The sequence below is a fragment of the Lobosporangium transversale genome (genome assembly GCF_002105155.1).
Source record: "Lobosporangium transversale strain NRRL 3116 chromosome Unknown BCR41scaffold_27, whole genome shotgun sequence".
Lineage (NCBI taxonomy): Eukaryota > Fungi > Mortierellomycota > Mortierellomycetes > Mortierellales > Mortierellaceae > Lobosporangium > Lobosporangium transversale.
This window is the reverse complement of record NW_019029005.1, coordinates 183,853-202,043: the sequence shown is the minus strand read 5'-3', so window position 1 is coordinate 202,043 and position 18,191 is coordinate 183,853. Positions and strand designations below refer to the sequence as shown.

The following is an 18,191-nucleotide window of genomic DNA, read 5'->3' as shown; positions in this document are numbered from 1 at the left end:
CGTTGAAGAATCAGCTCAGGTGTCCCGTTTGGACCTTGGATATGTGTTGCTTAGAGTTTGTTCGCGTTGTATATACCACTGCTATAATAAAGATTGTTTTGTGTTAGTTCAGTTTGTGTTGTTTTTTTATGATTTTTTTTCTTATGACGTGTTTGTCTAGGCTCACTGTGGATCTTTGGTTTCATTCTCCAGGTGCGAGACGTCAGTCTTCAAGTATCGGCGCAGTCCAGAGCGCACCATGAAGAGAGGGCCTGCTCACCATGTCTTTGGGTTGCTCAAGGAGGCGGTCTAGCTGCTGGGGCGATCTGGTCTAGCTGTTTGGATGAGGAGCCAGCCGGCTGAGTGACGGAGTGACAGCCTAGTTGGCTGATCAAGCCTGCCTGGCTGGTTGGACGAGATGTCCTGGCCGTTTCAGCAAGGAGAACATAGCTGGGTGAGTCGATACCGTTTGTTTATAGGAGCATCAGTTGCCCATGGAGTTGGCCAGAGCCACTGCACTCCGGCTGGTTTGGGGGTAGGGGATTCGTATCGTTTATGGCCTAAGAGTGACAAGGAAAGATAGAGGCAGAAAGGAAAATATAAAGCCAGAATAAGGGCTATACAGCATATAGTGAAAGGGCTGAGCGCCTCAGTAGGAGTGGATGTTTGGAGAGTGTTGCTTACCTGTCATCTTGGTCATAGAGAAAAAAGAAGAGAACAGAAAAAAGTTGAGATTGGCCCTTTATACATTCGTCTTTAAAAGCACTTACGAAGGGAGGATAAAGCGATGAGTGGTTCTTGAAAGCGATCAAGAGCACGAGAATGAGTAAAGCCATTATGTGATAGAAAAGAGTCGACTGAGCAATGAGTATACCATGTGCCTTGCTTTTGTAAAGAGAAACCGATATATGGATGGTGGCAAAAGAAATCCAAGCTTAAATGCCGCCGCCTTGCCAAGCATAAGAGGAAAAGGCGTGAGTGAACTGATAGTATATGACAATGGTATCATCCATAGCCTAAATCAACCATTATTATCGCTACTAATTTTCTATTTCTATTTGAGGACATTTGCATTCATAATAATCACAGATCCACCAAAATTTCAGACAAAAGACAAAGATCGCTGTATCTGATCTTGTCTTTTAATATTTATTGTTAGTTGTTTACTATGTTGTGGTTTTCAAGCTGTGTCTTAGGCCAAGAGTGGTGATGCCCTTGGTAAATGTGCTTGACTGGATATTTCCTAGTCTGCTTGGATTCATTTGACGATGCTTTTTGTATGTTCTTTGATGGCGCCTTGGCTTGGTAACCTTGGTTGACTGGGCCTAGTGGCCTGGCTTTGGGTAGGCTGCCCTTGGTTGGCTGGTTTTGATTGTCTGGACTCTTTTTTTTTTTTTTTTTTTTTTTGCAGTTAACTGCTATCTGCTACTTGCTTTCTGGCTTCTGACTTTTGGCTTCTGATTTCTAGCTTCTGACTTTTGGCTTCTGGCTTCTGGCTTCTGGCTTTTGGCTTCTGCTTTCTGGCTCCTGGCTTCTGGCTTTTGTCTTCTGCTTTCTGGCTCCTGGCTTCTGGATTTTGGCTTCTGCTTTCTGGATTTTGGCTTCTGCTTTCTGGATTTTGGCTTCTGCTTTCTGGATTTTGGCTTCTGGATTTTGGCTTCTGGTTTTTGACTCCTGGCTTCTGGTTTCTGGCTTCTGGCTTTTGGCTTCTGACTTCTGGCTTTTGTCTTCTGGTTTCTGGCTTTTGGTTTCTGGCTTCTGGCTTCTGGTTTCTGGCTTCTGGCTTCTGGCTCCTGGTTTCTGGCTTCTGGTTTCTGGCTTCTGGTTTCTGGCTTCTGGTTTCTGGCTTCTGGTTTCTGGCTTCTGGTTTCTGGCTTTTGGTTTCTGGCTTTTGTCTTCTGGTTTCTGACTCTTAGCTTTTGGTTTTTGACTTCTGGCTTCAGGTCTTTCTTTTTTTTTTTTTTTGAAGTTTTTTTGAAGTTTTTTTGAAGTTTTTTTTTTTTTTTTTTTTTTTTTTTCAAGTTTTTTTTGAAGTTTTTTTTATATTGGCCGTTGGCTGTTGGCTGTTGGCTGTTGGTTGTTGGTTGTTAGCTCTGAGACTATCTCCCTAGGCGCTCTACCTTGGGCCGATGCTCTTTCCCAGGCCTTCTGCTTTCCTCCATGGATCGTAGGCCTCGCTCCTTCAAGCGAAAGTCCCATTGCAGTGGTCTATCGAACGACTAATCAATGGAGCCTCACTTTGACCAGAGCACCTTTGGTTCAGACGGCAGGAAACAGGGGTCACACAACATGACGCCTCTACGCCATGCACCCACTGCGACCAGGCGTCCCTGGCGCAGCATCGCTAATTGGATAACCTAAGGATGATAAGTCAGTAGCAATGAACTATCCACAAAACCCTATAGAGCACCGAGTTGCCAAAGATTCTATCTAATCAGAGAGAACGAAAGCAAAGGTAAAATAGAATTAATATGCTCTTTGTGTCTTCCTTTTCACCTACCTTAGGTGTTACCAGGCCTCGATAACACCTGATCCTGATCCTGATCCTGATCCTGCTGGAGGGGGAATCTCCTTGACGGCCGAGGCTCGAGCTCTACAGGGTCCAGTGAATAATTCATTGATACTGACTTACCATTCTTAGGCTACCGCAACTGTGTGTCATCCTGTCCTACACGAAATCCCCAGAGGCACTCGGATCAAAGTGAGGCTCAGAGACTAGAAGTTCTCTAGCACCACCACAATTGTCCTTCCTCAAGAGGTCGTGAGGGCCCGACGAGGTTCGGAGGAAGCAGGAGAGGGCCGGCGGGTGGCCCCCGGGCTCCGATGGTAGGACGGAGCGGAGCCCCTTATCGAATTGGATAGGCCTCTAAGGAAAAGAGTCGAAAAAAAAAAAAAAAAAAAAAAAAAAAAACGTGGTTAGAATATTTGGTAACCAGAGTACAGGAGACCATATCTCATTACAAAGAACAGCATAGCACCAAAAGAGAAAAAAAAGTGTAATATATTTACTCAATAAGAAAGAGTACTTACAAATCCGTTTGGGCCCTATTTCGGTAAGCACTGCATGAGCTTATTGCAGTCTTTGGGATGGTCGCCGCTGAGCATCCATAGGTAGTGTTCCTTGGATGATCAGAAGGACAAAGGTAAAAGAAAAGGAATAAGTTAATGGACCTGCTGGGTTCATTTAGCAATAGCTAAACAGTGGGTGACGATAGGCAAGACAAAACGAAGCCATGCATATGTTAGATACTTACTTGATGACGGCTCTATAGTGAGTTGTATTTCACGGCTGGGATAGAGCATTTTTTATGGCCTCTGTGTGGCCTTTGCAAGGCATGTGAAGGGCAGGTGGAGAGGATGTGGGTGAAGAGAGGAGAGGAGAAGAAAGAAAAGAAAAGCTGGCGGAGACGAAGGGCATTTATGAAAATTGTTTTTCTTTTTGTGTCGTCGATATGACGTTTTACAGCAACGCAAAGGAAACTTGGTGTCCCACTGCCAAAGGTATTAAATAATAATACTAATATCCATCATATGTCAGCAATAAAGAAAGCCATTGTGAAGTATAATGGTAAGCGAATGAGTGAGTAAAAAATAAATATTTAAAATGTAAAGAGATAACGCGTTCAGAGGGTATGCCACAAAATTATTTATTTTTCCGCCATGACGCCTTCGGTCAGATGTTCACATGAAAACTCTATTTTCTGGTTGGTCAAAACATTTACACGGCAGATAAGAGAAGCAGACATTGTCCATCTTCGGTAAAATTAACCTTTTTTATCTCCAAATGCTGTATGAATGAGTATGGAAAGAACCATTGAGTCAAATATAATGAATAATACAAAATAATGCATTATATAGACATATACTTTCTTGCTGTCGACGGCGAGGGCTCTTTGGCGGATTGTGCTTTGGAGAAAAGGAGAAAGGATGAATGCTGAGTGGTTTTTGTAATCGCTCAGGAAAAATAGTAAGTGAAACCAATTTGTGATCTCAAAGTATTGACTGAATAGCAATACAAATACGACATTTTTGCTTTTATGCAAGAAAAAAAAGAAAAGAAAACGGCATAGCGGGAATTGAAATCAATAATCTGTGCACCTGTGATATCATTCGTCAATTTTCATATGCTTACAAGGTGGAGAAAGAGAACAACATTCCATCCTCAAAGATATGCAGGGTCATATATACAACAACCTACCTGCCCACAACAAGAGCACGAGCCACATTGCCCTCTTTGTATGGTATACAACAAAGAAAGAAAGAAAGAAAGAACAGTGAGCAATGTGCTGTAGCTGGAGTAAAAGGACGAGACCCAAAGTACAAGCATATTAAAACTCGCATACTCTGTTTTTCACCAGCATTAAGCGCGAGTACCTTTTGGTTCTTAGTAATGAGGTTCATCAGGAACTACCAGTCAAGTTTGGTACTTAATCCTCTTCTTCTATTCTCTCTCTTCATCCCTAATAAGGAATATAATAGTCTATCGCGCGAACTGTACTGCGGCAGTTTTATCCGAACAGACCTTTTTTTTTTCCTTTCCTTTTCAGAACGCCAAGGAAATACGACATGTATTCCTCGGCGCGCTTGCGTGCTTTTTATTGGTCGACATATAAACGTTGATACTTTGTTTCACCAAAATCCACCGCCTAATCAGCTGCTATTCACTATTCTTTATTACATATTTTACATTGTATTACATGAAATTAAAAAAAAAAAAAAAATAAAAAAAGACACAATGATATATATTCTGAAGATTGTCATGGTTAGTACAAAGGAAAATTAACCTGTCCCATACTCAGGTCGACCTCACTTCCCGCACTGGGCGGATTAAGCTATTAACAGTAAAAATATAACAATCATGTGAAAGCAACGCAGAAAAGAATTCAAAAGAGTCAGAGCGTGAATGGACAAAGTAAGCCTTGTTCAAGCAGGATCCTAGCAACCGCGTTGTTCGGTATTTTCTTGCAATTGAAAGATCGTAGTAAGTATACCGCTCTAAAAACGATTACACCTATCTTTTTACACCTCTTTTTACACCTACGCCTCTTTTTACACCTACACCTCTTTTTACACCTCTTTTTACACCTACACCTTTTTTTACACCTCTTTTTACACTTACACCTCTTTTGCACCTCCGCTTATTTTACACCTACGCCTCATTATACATTTTCTGGAGCATTTTGTTCATAGAGTGTAGAAAATAAATCCCCATGACCCTGAGGATCCTTGTTATCAAAAAAAAAAAAAAAAAAAAAAAAAAAGCCTCATTATACATCTACAATATATTGAGGTTCTTACTAAGAATGATTATATAATTTTTTTTTAGTACAAGGTTATTCCGTAACAACAATACCATCACTGCAAGTAAAATTAATGAAAGAGAAGGCTGCTCGTATTTTACTTGGAATTTCATAAGCGGGGCCCTGGATTTGCTTGAAATCCAAACGGGGTGCTTTGAGAAGTTGATTATCGTAAATGGAGGTCAAGCATTTAAGAGGAAGGAATCTGCAAGTAGAGCTGATGGGATTGCTGTTAATGGAGAAGGCCATCAGATCTACCTTGCAGAAGCTGCACTCCTTAATGGAGCGATACGAAGTAAGGAGGGGAGCGATGAGCATAAAGTCAAGCGATGTATGCTTAACTCATGGTTATATCAAATGAATGACATCTGCAAGCTGTCCAATCCACCGACGAGCACGAAGATATTCGGATCAACATCGTATGGAAAAGACACGAAGTTTTATTGCCTGCACTACAAAGGCGTCTTCCAAATTGACTTCTTTTCAGAGTAACTTGTTCTCCCTCCCTTCCCCCCCCCATGAAATCAATACTTCAACATTTCTACTCTCTTAGGACCAGGTTAAAGCAACAGAATGATTGTCCTGAGATGGAAAATCAATTTTGTGCGCAGTTGCTTTTGAAGTGCTGTGAATTTGCGCTAGCATTTCTTATTCCCTCATTCCATTAATGTCGTTAGACATCTTAATGCTTTGGTTCGTTATGAAAATGCTGGAAAGAACGTCCTCGCCTAGAAGTTATTAAAGGTCCAGTGCAAAATAACTCGAGAGAGACTGAAGGCTTTGGGTCCGCACTACGTAAAAAAGCATCAGCGGTACGAATCAACAGTAAAAACCTTGAAACATCTTAATCGTCTTGGAAAGGAGGTTTTGCCGAGGTGGGTTTTGTTTCCAGGTGATTTTATTGTATCAGACGAAGAGTTCAATTCAGTCGATAATATCAGAGTGGACATCGAAGGTATTCAGTCATGCACATAAAGATGATAATTTGTTCAAGCTTGTCGCTCTTTTTGGTTAGTCCTTTTTCAATTATAAGGATTTTGTTAAGTAAACCATTTATATTTGAAAGAGTCTAGCCAAAAAGAGCGACAAGCTTGACCCTCTGGTATCATGATGTTAATTTTTTATTATCTTTATTTGTTTCATAGATACAGAGTTGTTTACAATGTTATTGACCCCTACTCATCAGTTGGAAAAAATGAAGACAGGAGTAAAACGAAGAGTGGAGAATGAAGTGGATCGTGCAGAAACAAATCATGAAACTATCACTGCAAAGCGATTGAAGACCCAGCTAATATCTGCGAGGGCTGAAGAAGGAGGCGAAAATGAATATACCGATAGGATGTGCAGGTGGCTCGAAGAAATTTGTGAAGATGTTCCAGAGGAGGTCAAGCAGAAACTCGCGCATTATGTTAGCAAATCTGAACAAACCAATGATGAAACAGAGTCTTTGTTGGGAACAATCAATCAGCTTACCTTTAAAAAGCAAGCGCCATCGGTCACTGAATTATTGCCATCCATCACAGCAAGAACTACCATTCATACAGCACACACATATATCCTGGCTGCATCATTACTAGCAATCGAGATGATGTTGGTAATCCAAAATGAACAAGAAGAGAAAAAAAAAATAATTGCTCAATGAAACGAATAAATAAGTCTATCATAAAACAACAACTGGTCAAATGCAGAGAAAGGTGAATAGAATATAACAAACACTAGTACGAAAATGTACGTTGTATTAATATACTTCCTACAAACAAAAAAAAAAAAGAAAATTTGAGTCAAGGTCCTTTGGCTATGAGAGACCAGGTTGAGAACCATGTTCTACTTGACATACTAACGCGCCACACAGCCCTCTTGCCATTAACGAGGAATCCGTGATCCATGCAATAGCAGCCTTCTCAAAATCCTGAAAACACACTGTTTGAGCCAGTAGGACACTCCAATGCAGTTGTTAAGACCTTAATTATGATTAAAAGGAATTAAATAAACCAAATCGAATATGACTATCTCCTTTCTTTGGCTAGTCAAGAGACAAAGTAAATCGTAAAATGAAATTAGATTTTTTTATTTTAAAAGAATAGAAGCAATATTCTGTAATTTTTTTCTACGTCATTCACTCGTAGTATGTCATTGAATCGTTGCTGGCCGAGTTTGTGTTGCTCAGTCAACCGCGTATAATGCTCAATCTGTAGTCAAGAATGGGCTAAGGCTTGTCGCGCATCCAATTCATCTAAGGACTGTCTTGCCTTTTTTCTTGACCCCTCTTCGATTCAGGAACAAGAGGTACCTTGCTTGGGAATAGAATTGGAGTTCTCCTTACGCATACAAAGGAGGGATCTATTGGACCAATCACCATTTGTGTTTGTACATTCTTCCTCCTCAGATCCGGCTGCAAGCAACTTTTCCATTTCATCTTCGTCATAAGCCCTCTTTGTTTTTAATAGTCGGGGTGCTGGCGGTGGCTGAAGAAAAATACTTTTTTCAAATGTCTTTTTATACTTTTACTCTTTTACTAATGTAACATTTTCTCCTGTTTTTTCGCTAGACACTGTTCTACTAGTAAAAAATATTCTCTCATATTGCTTGTTCTTCTAATATATGATGAACAGATGTTATTGATTTTTCCAACCTGATGGTTTTTCTTTCCTTCACAGAAAATTAGGTAATTTTTTTTGCATTTCCTATAAATTTAATTTTATTTAATGCATGCTTTTCATTTAAAAATAAATATTCAAAGCTTGATCAATAATAGGTTGCTTGTCCAGAATGTTCTCCTATCAAAAATGATCCGCCGTGTCCCTTTGGTTGTTTTGTTTACTCACCAATTTACCGTCGGTTATGGATCTAATTTAACTTCATGTTTCGCCATCCTATCTAAAATAGTTGTTTTCTTACCATGCATGAATATTTAGCCTTTCGCCGTTCTCCTATCGCTAATGAGTCATCTCTCCTCCATAGGGTCGATTGTTTTAGTCTCATGATTAATCCAAAGGAAAAAGAGATGGTATGTATTCTTACCCTCGTGACAGAAAAATGGGCCACAAAAGACGCCGAGATTTGGATGAAGAAGAAAGGACGAGAAGACCCAAAAGACGACTGATTGTGGAGGAGGTGAATCGGAAACAGAGAGTAAAAATGACAGTGGTGCAGAAGGCATTAGTTCGGACGAAGGCATCATCGAACAAGAGAAGGATGAAGTGACTTTTTCCGACGATGCAGATCCACCCTTCATTTTAACAAGACTCGAACTGGAAGAGATAGAAGAGGAGCAAGAGTGCTTAGAGATCAGCAATTCCTTAAAACATATTGACGGTATTGAGAGCAGATGGATAAAACAGACAAACCGTCTCGACATGAAGGCAAAGATGTTGCGGTTGCTCTGGCAAAAAAAAGTGGAAGAAAGAAATAAGGCAAAACTGAAGAAAGAACGGTGTGAAGTTTCCGAAAAGTATTTTCAAGAGAAACTTATTGTATCACTGGAAGTTAGAGAAAGGACAAGAACTTTTCGAACGGACAATTAAAGAAATAGCAGAAGAGATAATTAAGGAGTATAGTGATATTATAGAGTTCGGAAAAAATATTTCACAAAAGTATCATTTACATCGTTATAGTACATGTATAATTTCATTTCAAATGGTAAACTTTGTATTAACCTTAAATGTAGACGCGTCTAAAAAGCCCCTTAACGTTTAGTACTAGAATTCTGCTCTACATGGATGATGGGAGAACGAACATAAAAGGATCAAAAAGCAACGTCTCTATGAACGCTTGGCTGCCACAAGCCAGTTATTATTAACCCTTTGGGAAATTTTCTCCTCCCTTTTTCCCAATAAGGTTTTAATAAACGGGAAATATAAAAGGCGAGATTGCAAAAGAAAAAAAAAAAAACAGACAGCAAAAAATTTCTCCCTTCTATCCCTTTTATCCAAACATAAGTTGAGTATTAACATCAGTATAGAAGATATAGGTTTCCGAGTGTAAAATATAAAAATATAGAAATAAAAGAAATAAATATCGATTTTTTATTCAACGGGTTTTTCATGAATGTCTTGCCAATGTTCTTTTAGAACGCCGTAGTCGTTTTTTACTCTCGGCAGTATTGTCATTCTCACTGTCATGATCGAGTCGATTCATTTCTGTTGATTCGAAAAGCTTTGCCAAAGATTCAAAATTGTCAAACAACTTATGAATGTTCTCAAGCTTTGTCAATGTCACGAGCCCATGCTATGAACCTTTTTTTGACATTTGCTCTTGCCATTATGAAGCTTTCGAGTCGGCAAACGCTGGTGCAGGAGAGTGCAGATACATCAATGAGGGCAGAAAGTGGTTTTCCATCAAGTAGACAAAAAGAGTGAACGCCTTATTTTTGGGGTCTGCGTTTTTGTCGGAGGATTTTTTCCAACATATTTCAAGATATCCATAGAGTATGAGGAAATAAAGGATGAGAATTGAAAGTTTTTGTTTCGTTTTATTTGAAAAGGGGTTTATTTAAAATAATAACAAAGAACTACTGTTCTTGTTCGCTATTTATCATGACATGGCGATTGAACTTCTTCTCTATTTAATCTAAAAAAAAAAAAAAAAAAAAAAGAAGAATCTATTAACTCATTAAAACAACAAATAAAGGATGTCATACCTCTTTTCAAGAGCGTCTATCCTTTCACAAAGCATCTTAATTACTGCCTCATTTTTTCAACAATATCCTGTAATGAATGGCCATCTGAACATGTATCGGCATTCGAGGCTGGAGGGACCGGCGGAGCATTATTTTCGGCAACTTTTACAGGTCGTAACACAGATGTACGGATGAAAAAAAGAAAAAAAAAAATACAGGGTGAGAAAGGCCATGTCTGACATGGGATCACGATGAATGAGGAAAGGTTCAGTTGTATTTTCTAACTCGATCTCAACCAGGATGGATAAGTGATAACGATTTAAATGATCATGATATTCACGAAGTAATTTTTCTTCACCTTTTTTCTTTTTTCCACGAGTCCTTTGGCACAAAAGAAAAAAATGTATTTGTTGGATTCACTCATTGTGGAAAGATAAAAAGAAATATGAAAGAATGGTCAAGAGGAAAGAGACAAAGAACAAAACCAACACGCAGCGAGGGAGATGAGACACAAGAGAATGGAAGAAACACAAGAAAAAGGAAGAGACACAAACCAAAAAAATAAATCTGAGCATGCAGGGGAAGAGACACGGGCCATTTTTTGGCAGACGTCGATTACGCCTTATCAGCGGCCCAATCGATGTGTCAATAAGTGGGCCAAATACCTTAAAGTTGAAGCCAAGATAAAAATATTTGGTGTACGTGTTTCTACTTTCAAATGTGGAAGGCTGTACATGGCTAACGTCACTTTTCTGAGCCCATGTAGCCCAGTTGCTGTAATGAAGCCCGGATGGCGCATTTAAAGTGAGTTTAATGATCTGATATCTTTTTCAGAACAAATTAATGCAGCCAAGTTTCGCGGTAAATGCCTTGCGCTTCAGTATCATGATTCGATTCGTATTTTCAGTTGTCATGAAGAAAGTTTCAGTCTTCTCTTTATACTACCCTTTGTGTCCATAGCACTCTCAAGCTCATTTCTCGTATCAAAAAGTTCGAGCTCGTATTGTGTGAACCTGGTAATCAATGCCAATTTATGTCGTTTCAGGCTACCAGGCCCGCTTATTCATAAAAAGGCAGCAACTATTTATTATTATTCTACATAGTTCTTCAGATTGGGTGGATGCTACTACGTTGAATGGTGTTTACGTTATAGAAGATATTATGTCCTTACGACAAATTTGGTAGAACATGCTCCGCATGCATCGACATTTGTTGCTGAATAGATATCATTTGCCCAAAAATAGGTCCCGCAATAAGGCTCGTGACGTGACAGCCAGGTTACCCAACTCGACCCGAAGCCTTTCTGACTAATATACAAATATAGATTAAGGTATAGATACATAATGTAAACTGTTTATCATTAATGAAGAGAGAGTGTTTTAATACAATCAATGCGAAATATACAAAGCAACAGCTATTTAAACAGATCTGCAAAATTACAAGCCGATATCAAAAAATATGAGGGGCGTTTGGATGTTCCTTACAATGTTGGATAAAAAAAAAAAAAATAGAATTGCTGTTAGACAGTCAATAGCTCATTGTCAATTCTTTGAGTATTGCCACTCCTGTCCTTCCAGCGAGCACTCATCCGCACTGTATTAAAATCTCTATCGTGCCAGAAATGCACCAAATTCACCCCTTGCTCCAGTTCCGCGTCGGTTTGCCAGTGTGGGTGCTAAAATAGTCGTCCTCACGGGTAAAATGAACAACCCAAGCTTCTTCTGCTGAGAGTAAGCGTCTGTAAGTTGGCGTCTTGCTGATATGGTCTTTAATAGAAGTTTGACTCCCTGTAGCCAAAAGCTCGATAACAACCGTCGGCTCTCCGGCTCTCCTGCTTTCTTGATGACAATATCACTATATTTGTGGTCCTCAAGCTCACGGAGGTGCCACTGACCAATGATCTCATATTCTTCTGCTTTGTTTAGCCAGTTGGTGAGAACCCTCATCAATTCCGTGTCATAGACGCTCTCTCGAGGGACACTGACATTGCAGTTGCCCATAACCTTAACTGTTTCCCCCGATCCTTTGTATGATCGACTTCCCGCCTGCATAATCAAGTTTTTATCGAAAAATCGAAGAGCAATCTTCATAGTCTCCAGAATATCCAATAATTCTCCTTGGCTTTCCTTTGGGGTGACTCCGAAGGAGCGTGGGGATATTTTGATGGGATAATATATCTCCTCACAAACGAGTCAATGAATGCTGAGGCCATACAGTAGTTACTGCCACCAAGACTTATCAGCACCCCTTCTGCAGTTAGGAAATCTGCTAATTTCCGTTGCTCCATGTCTGAGATAGATTTATCGCCGAGATATCCAATAAAACGTGTTCGGAGAAGATTAACAGCATCTGTAGCTGATTCAGTCAATAATGAATCGGTCATCCTTCTGAAAGTATGGTACGAAAGCATCCTCTCATTCTGATTGTCTGTGGAGAAGTCCTGCCATGTATCGTAATCGAGACAATTCGTCGAGTCGTTGACTTTCGAGCGAAGATTCTCATGAATGGAGCGTCCACAAAGACAAATCATTCCTGGATGACTATTGACATTGAGCACAATTCATTGTATTAGAATGGCACATCAACTCGTGGAGATGAGCATTGCTAACTCGTGATTTGTAATAGCATTCAAAATTCTCCTGTTCACGTCATGCTTCGCAGTGTCAACATAATAGACTGATTTTATATCAATGAATCGGATCGCTCCATTAACAGTCCATCTCTTCTTTTTCAAAACTGGCGATACTAGAAAAAAAAAAAAAAAAAAAAAAAAAAAAAAAAACAGCAGGACCTGTCAGAAGAGAAAAATAAAGAATCGGTTTCCAATCCTTAAGGGAGAATTAGCTTACATAGGCCATATAGGTCATCGGCCCTCCTTTTTGTCTCCGAGTCTGTTGGTAAAGCAAGCAATGATAGAAATTGGCAAGAAAAAAAGAAAAAGAAAAAGCATCAGAGGTAGCCATCAAGCACATGTGCGGTGATTAACCTTTTGAAAAAAGTAGAGAACAATTAAACAAATGAGTCTTACTCGAAGTGGAAGTAGACGGATCTATACCAAAACCAAAAATAAAAAAAGATGGATCATTAGACATAATCAATGATTACAACAAGCGTCACCACATGGCAAGTAATTAAATGCTTGCATGCCGCAGTAACAGGCACAATTAGAATTTAACGGCTTCTTACCTGCCGATGGCCGCTAAACAATGACGTGTATGGTTTTCTTGGGTGGAGTTGGTCCAAAGACGTCAGAGATCTCGCTTGTTGAGTCTTCAAGTTCCTCCAGCTTCTTCTTTGACTCCTCTTCGGCAGTCAGATTGTTAAGCGCGATTTGTCAATTTTACACACATCCGATACATCCAGATAACACTCATCCATCCATCTGAGCTGCTTTTTCACCTTATCTTTCAAGTTGTGTTCATTTTATCTGAGGATTTTGTCTTTTATTGACGAGAGTACTTTTTTGACCGCAATCCTCCTTTTTACTCATGCTAACACGCGCGTTCGCACTGTTATTAATCATTTTCTAGTATCTCTATCTCTCTCTCTCTCTCTCTCTCTCTCTGTCTATTTTATATTAAGGCAAGTTTCATCTTTTATTGTATGACTCAAATTAGTTGTAGACAAATTGCAGTCGCGGCTCTATGAGCTGCACACGGATTTAGTTCGCGGTCCGTCAGCCAGGTCGACTGTGTCTATTTTAGTTTAAATTTGGTCATTTATTTTGTTGTAAATACAGTCGCGGCTCTATGAGCTGCACACAGATTTAGCTCGCGGTCTGTCAGCCAGGCTGACTGTAACAACGTTATCCTTAAGAAGCTTGTTTCTTTCTAAATTGAATTGTACTGACGAAAAGTTCATTCCATTCTTGTAATTTCGATATGGCCGCCAAAGATTTCTTTTTAGAAAATCCGATTACCAAATGGGAAAACAAGATTCATCTCGAGCAAAGCCAGACTATATTAATTGGGCGTTGAATAAAAAAAAGGGCGAAGAGCACGTTACTTTTCCAAACTTTGTAAGAGAGTTTGGCTACACGGATAGAAACTCTGCAATCTCTGCATACACCAATCTACTTCAAGTGTCACAGATAGAAACTCGTCGGAGTGAAAGGCTTATGGATGACTTCACAGAATTTCAAAACAATTCTCTTGAACTACTTTGGAGTGAAGTTGAATCCAGAGTTGACACCATCGTTACGTCAAGAAAAGCAGGTGTTCTAACAAGAGCTGCAGGGCTCTAGCAAGCCATTCATGACTTTGAAAGCTTCAGTGGTAAGTTTTTTTTTTTTTTTCAAAAAAAGACAAATGCTGTCTTCATTAAATATTTGTTCATTAAAACTCATGTGCCTCCAATAATAGAAACATTAACGTCAACTAAACAGGATCAAACAAAGGTTTGTATAAATGATGAGGACAAACTAGAACCAATTATTATTATTATTATTTTATTATTATTATTATTATTATTATTATTATTATTATATTATTATTATTATTATTATTATTATTATTATTATTATTATTATTGTTATTATTATTGCTGCTGTTGTTGAATTATTGTTAATATGTTGTGGGTTGCCATTAATTTAATTTCAAATATCTGATGCTAGGTGTTCATCGGAAACGGACAATAGAGGAGATTGAGAATGAAGAGGACCAGGAAAACGAAGAGAGTACAACAATTTTCGACAATGAAACAACACAGAAGTTCGAAGTTGATGATCTTTCCTGTGACAGTAATGATGAAGTCTTTGAAGATAGTCTTGGATATGAAACTAGAAAAAGTAATGTGCAAGACTCTGAGTTCATACATCCTCCGCCTGGAAAGAAACAAAAAATCCCAACAATGTAAGATGTCAATAGCATTGAAGTGACCCAAGACAATTAATTTTGATGATATTAATCAAATTTGGACAGTTCGATGATAATAGGAGAATTTCATTTGGAGAACGCTATTCTGATCTGAAGAATAAGTGGCAGCTCAAATCGGGAAAGATTGTTGAAAACGTTCTTTACAGGGCGGGGATGGAGATGAATGACCTCCAGTAAGTAATTTTGGTTATAGGTTTGACCCCTCATCTTTCTTTAGCAAGCATTTTTTTTTCTTGTCGTAATTATTCAATCGACTAACTCTTAACAGTCCAATCCAGTCTTTCATGATCGATTTAAGCGACAACAAAACCCGATCACTTTTTTCCAAGGAGGAATGGAATGAAATCGTCAACAGCATCCCATATACTCCTTCTTTCTAAAGAAGCGTTGGAATATTCTAAAATATTTGATTCCGTTTCTACAGCCAAGGATCTTGAAAGACTGTTGGAAAAGCGCCCCCAGCATGTCGAATGTCGTTTAATTCACGAATGTCTCTATAACTGGTAAGTCGCAATACCCTGTTTTTGATTTATTTTTTGGATGTTGCTATTGAACCTCCATTTTTTTTTTTTTTTAATTTTACAGGCTAAGCATATACGAAATGAACAACCCTTCACCGTTCACTTTGCATGATAAGTTGTCAGAGCATTGGTGGATGAAATCTGCATGGGGCGTATGCACCAGTTTAGCTAAGGATATACCTGGATGTTTTGTGATTCCAGGAGAAAAGACTATCATTGATTCTTCCGTGAGAAGAAATAAAGATCGGGAATCCACTTCTACACACAAAAAGTTTGGTACTCGTTCTGACCTTATATGGAGGGATGTGAGACTACCTGAAACTGATTGGGCTGTAGCAGAAGCAGCAAAGGCTTGGTGCCCCCAAAACAACAAGTATATTTCAGAGAGCAAGTTTAAACTTCCAAGACAGCTTCACGATATACTCATTGGTCGGTCCATGGAGGTGGGTGGAGCAAACGAGCTGAGAAAAGCCATTGTATCAGGTCTAATAATTGGAGGTAATAATGCTAGCACTGTAGCACGTTTTAACAGTTTTTATTACAGGCATTAACAAATTGCTTATTTCATTAGGTCCGTGCATCCAATGGTTAAGCCTTTGCTGGGGTGCAGCAGGGGACAATGTTACGATTCTTGTGAAGATGGAGTCAAACAGGCTACATGCTAAAATTAGCTCCTTATCAAACTCTATATTTGCCATTCATGATCTGTTATTATTCCGGGTATGTTTTCACTTAGTTGTTGTATCTGATGAGGAAGCGACTTTATTAATGGCATGAACTTCTCTGGATATAGACATCAACCATGCATCTAATGGCAGAATACGAGTTGGCAGAAAAGCGGTTTACAAGTCGTAAGAAGAAAGAAGGTCGTATTAACCTCTCGAATGCTATGCTGGAGCCAAAAGTCTCTTGGCGTAACTTGTTGCAGTCATAATATGATTTCAGCATCCTGGCCCACCATTTTTTTTTTTTTTTTTTTTTCAAAATTTTATCCTCTCCATGATGTGACCAGTCGAAACCCATGCGTGCTACAGAAATTGACACAATGTTGCTTTGAAAAACGAGCCTGGGCGAAACACGCTTTTGACACATGTTTCCATGCATACACACTGAGTGAAAAAAAAAAAAAAAAAATGGTGGGCCAGGATGCTGAAATCATATTATGACTGCAACAAGTTACGCCAAGAGACTTTTGGCTCCAGCATAGCATTCGAGGGTTAATACGACCTTCTTTCTTCTTACGACTTGTAAACCGCTTTTCTGCCAACTCGTATTCTGCCATTAGATGCATGGTTGATGTCTATATCCAGAGAAGTTCATGCCATTAATAAAGTCGCTTCCTCATCAGATACAACAACTAAGTGAAAACATACCCGGAATAATAACAGATCATGAATGGCAAATATAGAGTTTGATAAGGAGCTAATTTTAGCATGTAGCCTGTTTGACTCCATCTTCACAAGAATCGTAACATTGTCCCCTGCTGCACCCCAGCAAAGGCTTAACCATTGGATGCACGGACCTAATGAAATAAGCAATTTGTTAATGCCTGTAATAAAAACTGTTAAAACGTGCTACAGTGCTAGCATTATTACCTCCAATTATTAGACCTGATACAATGGCTTTTCTCAGCTCGTTTGCTCCACCCACCTCCATGGACCGACCAATGAGTATATCGTGAAGCTGTCTTGGAAGTTTAAACTTGCTCTCTGAAATATACTTTGGGGCACCAAGCCTTTGCTGCTTCTGCTACAGCCCAATCAGTTTCAGGTAGTCTCACATCCCTCCATATAAGGTCAGAACGAGTACCAAACTTTTTGTGTGTAGAAGTGGATTCCCGATCTTTATTTCTTCTCACGGAAGAATCAATGATAGTCTTTTCTCCTGGAATCACAAAACATCCAGGTATATCCTTAGCTAAACTGGTGCATACGCCCCATGCAGATTTCATCCACCAATGCTCTGACAACTTATCATGCAAAGTGAACGGTGAAGGGTTGTTCATTTCGTATATGCTTAGCCTGTAAAATTAAAAAAAAAAAAAAAAATGGAGGTTCAATAGCAACATCCAAAAAATAAATCAAAAACAGGGTATTGCGACTTACCAGTTATAGAGACATTCGTGAATTAAACGACATTCGACATGCTGGGGCGCTTTTCCAACAGTCTTTCAAGATCCTTGGCTGTAGAAACGGAATCAAATATTTTAGAATATTCCAACGCTTCTTTAGAAAATGAAGGAGTATATGGATGCTGTTGACGATTTCATTCCATTCCTCCTTGGAAAAAAGTGATCGGGTTTTGTTGTCGCTTAAATCGATCATGAAAGACTGGATTGGACTGTTAAGAGTTAGTCGATTGAATAATTACGACAAGAAAAAAAAAATGCTTGCTAAAGAAAGATGAGGGGGTCAAACCTATAACCAAAATTACTTACTGGAGGTCATTCATCTCCATCCCCGCCCTGTAAAGAACGTTTTCAACAATCTTTCCCGATTTGAGCTGCCACTTATTCTTCAGATCAGAATAGCGTTCTCCAAATGAAATTCTCCTATTATCATCGAACTGTCCAAATTTGATTAATATCATCAAAATTAATTGTCTTGGGTCACTTCAATGCTATTGACATCTTACATTTTGGGATTTTTTCGTTTCTTTCCAGGCGGAGGATGTATGAACTCAGAGTCTTGCACATTACTTTTTCTAGTTTCATATCCAAGACTATCTTCAAAGACTTCATCATTACTGTCACAGGAAAGATCATCAACTTCGAACTTCTGTGTTGTTTCATTGTCGAAAATTGTTGTATCTCTTCGTTTTCCTGGTCCTCTTCATTCTCAATCTCCTCTATTGTCCGTTTCCGATGAACACCTAGCATCAGATATTTGAAATTAAATTA

The 18,191-nt window shown here is 39.1% G+C and overlaps 4 protein-coding genes across 4 annotated transcripts; 2 read left to right on the top strand and 2 right to left on the bottom strand.

Moving 5' to 3' along the window:
• Positions 1 to 6,441: 6,441 nt before the first annotated feature.
• On the top strand, positions 6,442 to 7,265 carry BCR41DRAFT_397838 (hypothetical protein; the record flags this gene model as incomplete). The annotated part of the gene is made up of 2 exons (XM_022028912.1): positions 6,442 to 6,873; positions 7,173 to 7,265. The coding sequence occupies 2 exons, from the start codon at positions 6,442 to 6,444 to the stop codon at positions 7,263 to 7,265; spliced, it is 525 nt and encodes a 174-aa protein (XP_021879783.1).
• Positions 7,266 to 8,018: 753 nt separating this feature from the next.
• On the bottom strand, positions 8,019 to 8,692 carry BCR41DRAFT_107569 (hypothetical protein). The gene has a single exon (XM_022019350.1). The coding sequence runs from the start codon at positions 8,635 to 8,637 to the stop codon at positions 8,224 to 8,226; it is 414 nt and encodes a 137-aa protein (XP_021879782.1). The 5' UTR covers positions 8,638 to 8,692; the 3' UTR covers positions 8,019 to 8,223.
• A 2,501-nt stretch (positions 8,693 to 11,193) lies between these two features.
• Positions 11,194 to 12,442, bottom strand: BCR41DRAFT_356765 (hypothetical protein). The gene is made up of 4 exons (XM_022024709.1): positions 12,083 to 12,442; positions 11,753 to 12,023; positions 11,608 to 11,663; positions 11,194 to 11,572 (listed from the first exon to the last, which is right to left on the bottom strand). The coding sequence occupies exons 1-4, from the start codon at positions 12,425 to 12,427 to the stop codon at positions 11,417 to 11,419; spliced, it is 828 nt and encodes a 275-aa protein (XP_021879781.1). The 5' UTR covers positions 12,428 to 12,442; the 3' UTR covers positions 11,194 to 11,416.
• Positions 12,443 to 14,502: 2,060 nt separating this feature from the next.
• Positions 14,503 to 16,226, top strand: BCR41DRAFT_397836 (hypothetical protein; the record flags this gene model as incomplete). The annotated part of the gene is made up of 4 exons (XM_022028911.1): positions 14,503 to 14,683; positions 15,196 to 15,274; positions 15,357 to 15,807; positions 16,086 to 16,226. The coding sequence occupies 4 exons, from the start codon at positions 14,503 to 14,505 to the stop codon at positions 16,224 to 16,226; spliced, it is 852 nt and encodes a 283-aa protein (XP_021879780.1).
• Between the last annotated feature and the right edge of the window lie 1,965 nt (positions 16,227 to 18,191).

What these genes read in the sequence shown, in the direction of transcription:
- BCR41DRAFT_107569 (XM_022019350.1), bottom strand. Translation starts at nt 8,637, where the DNA reads ATGTCGAGACGGTTTGTCTGTTTTATCCATCTGCTCTCAATACCGTCA.
- BCR41DRAFT_356765 (XM_022024709.1), bottom strand. Translation starts at nt 12,427, where the DNA reads ATGATTTGTCTTTGTGGACGCTCCATTCATGAGAATCTTCGCTCGAAA. An exon ending in GCTTGAGGACCACAAATATA is followed by an intron (nt 11,664 to 11,752) that starts GTGATATTGTCA and finishes CTTCTATTAAAG; the next exon opens with ACCATATCAGCAAGACGCCA. An exon ending in TCTCAGCAGAAGAAGCTTGG is followed by an intron (nt 11,573 to 11,607) that starts GTTGTTCATTTT and finishes CGACTATTTTAG; the next exon opens with CACCCACACTGGCAAACCGA.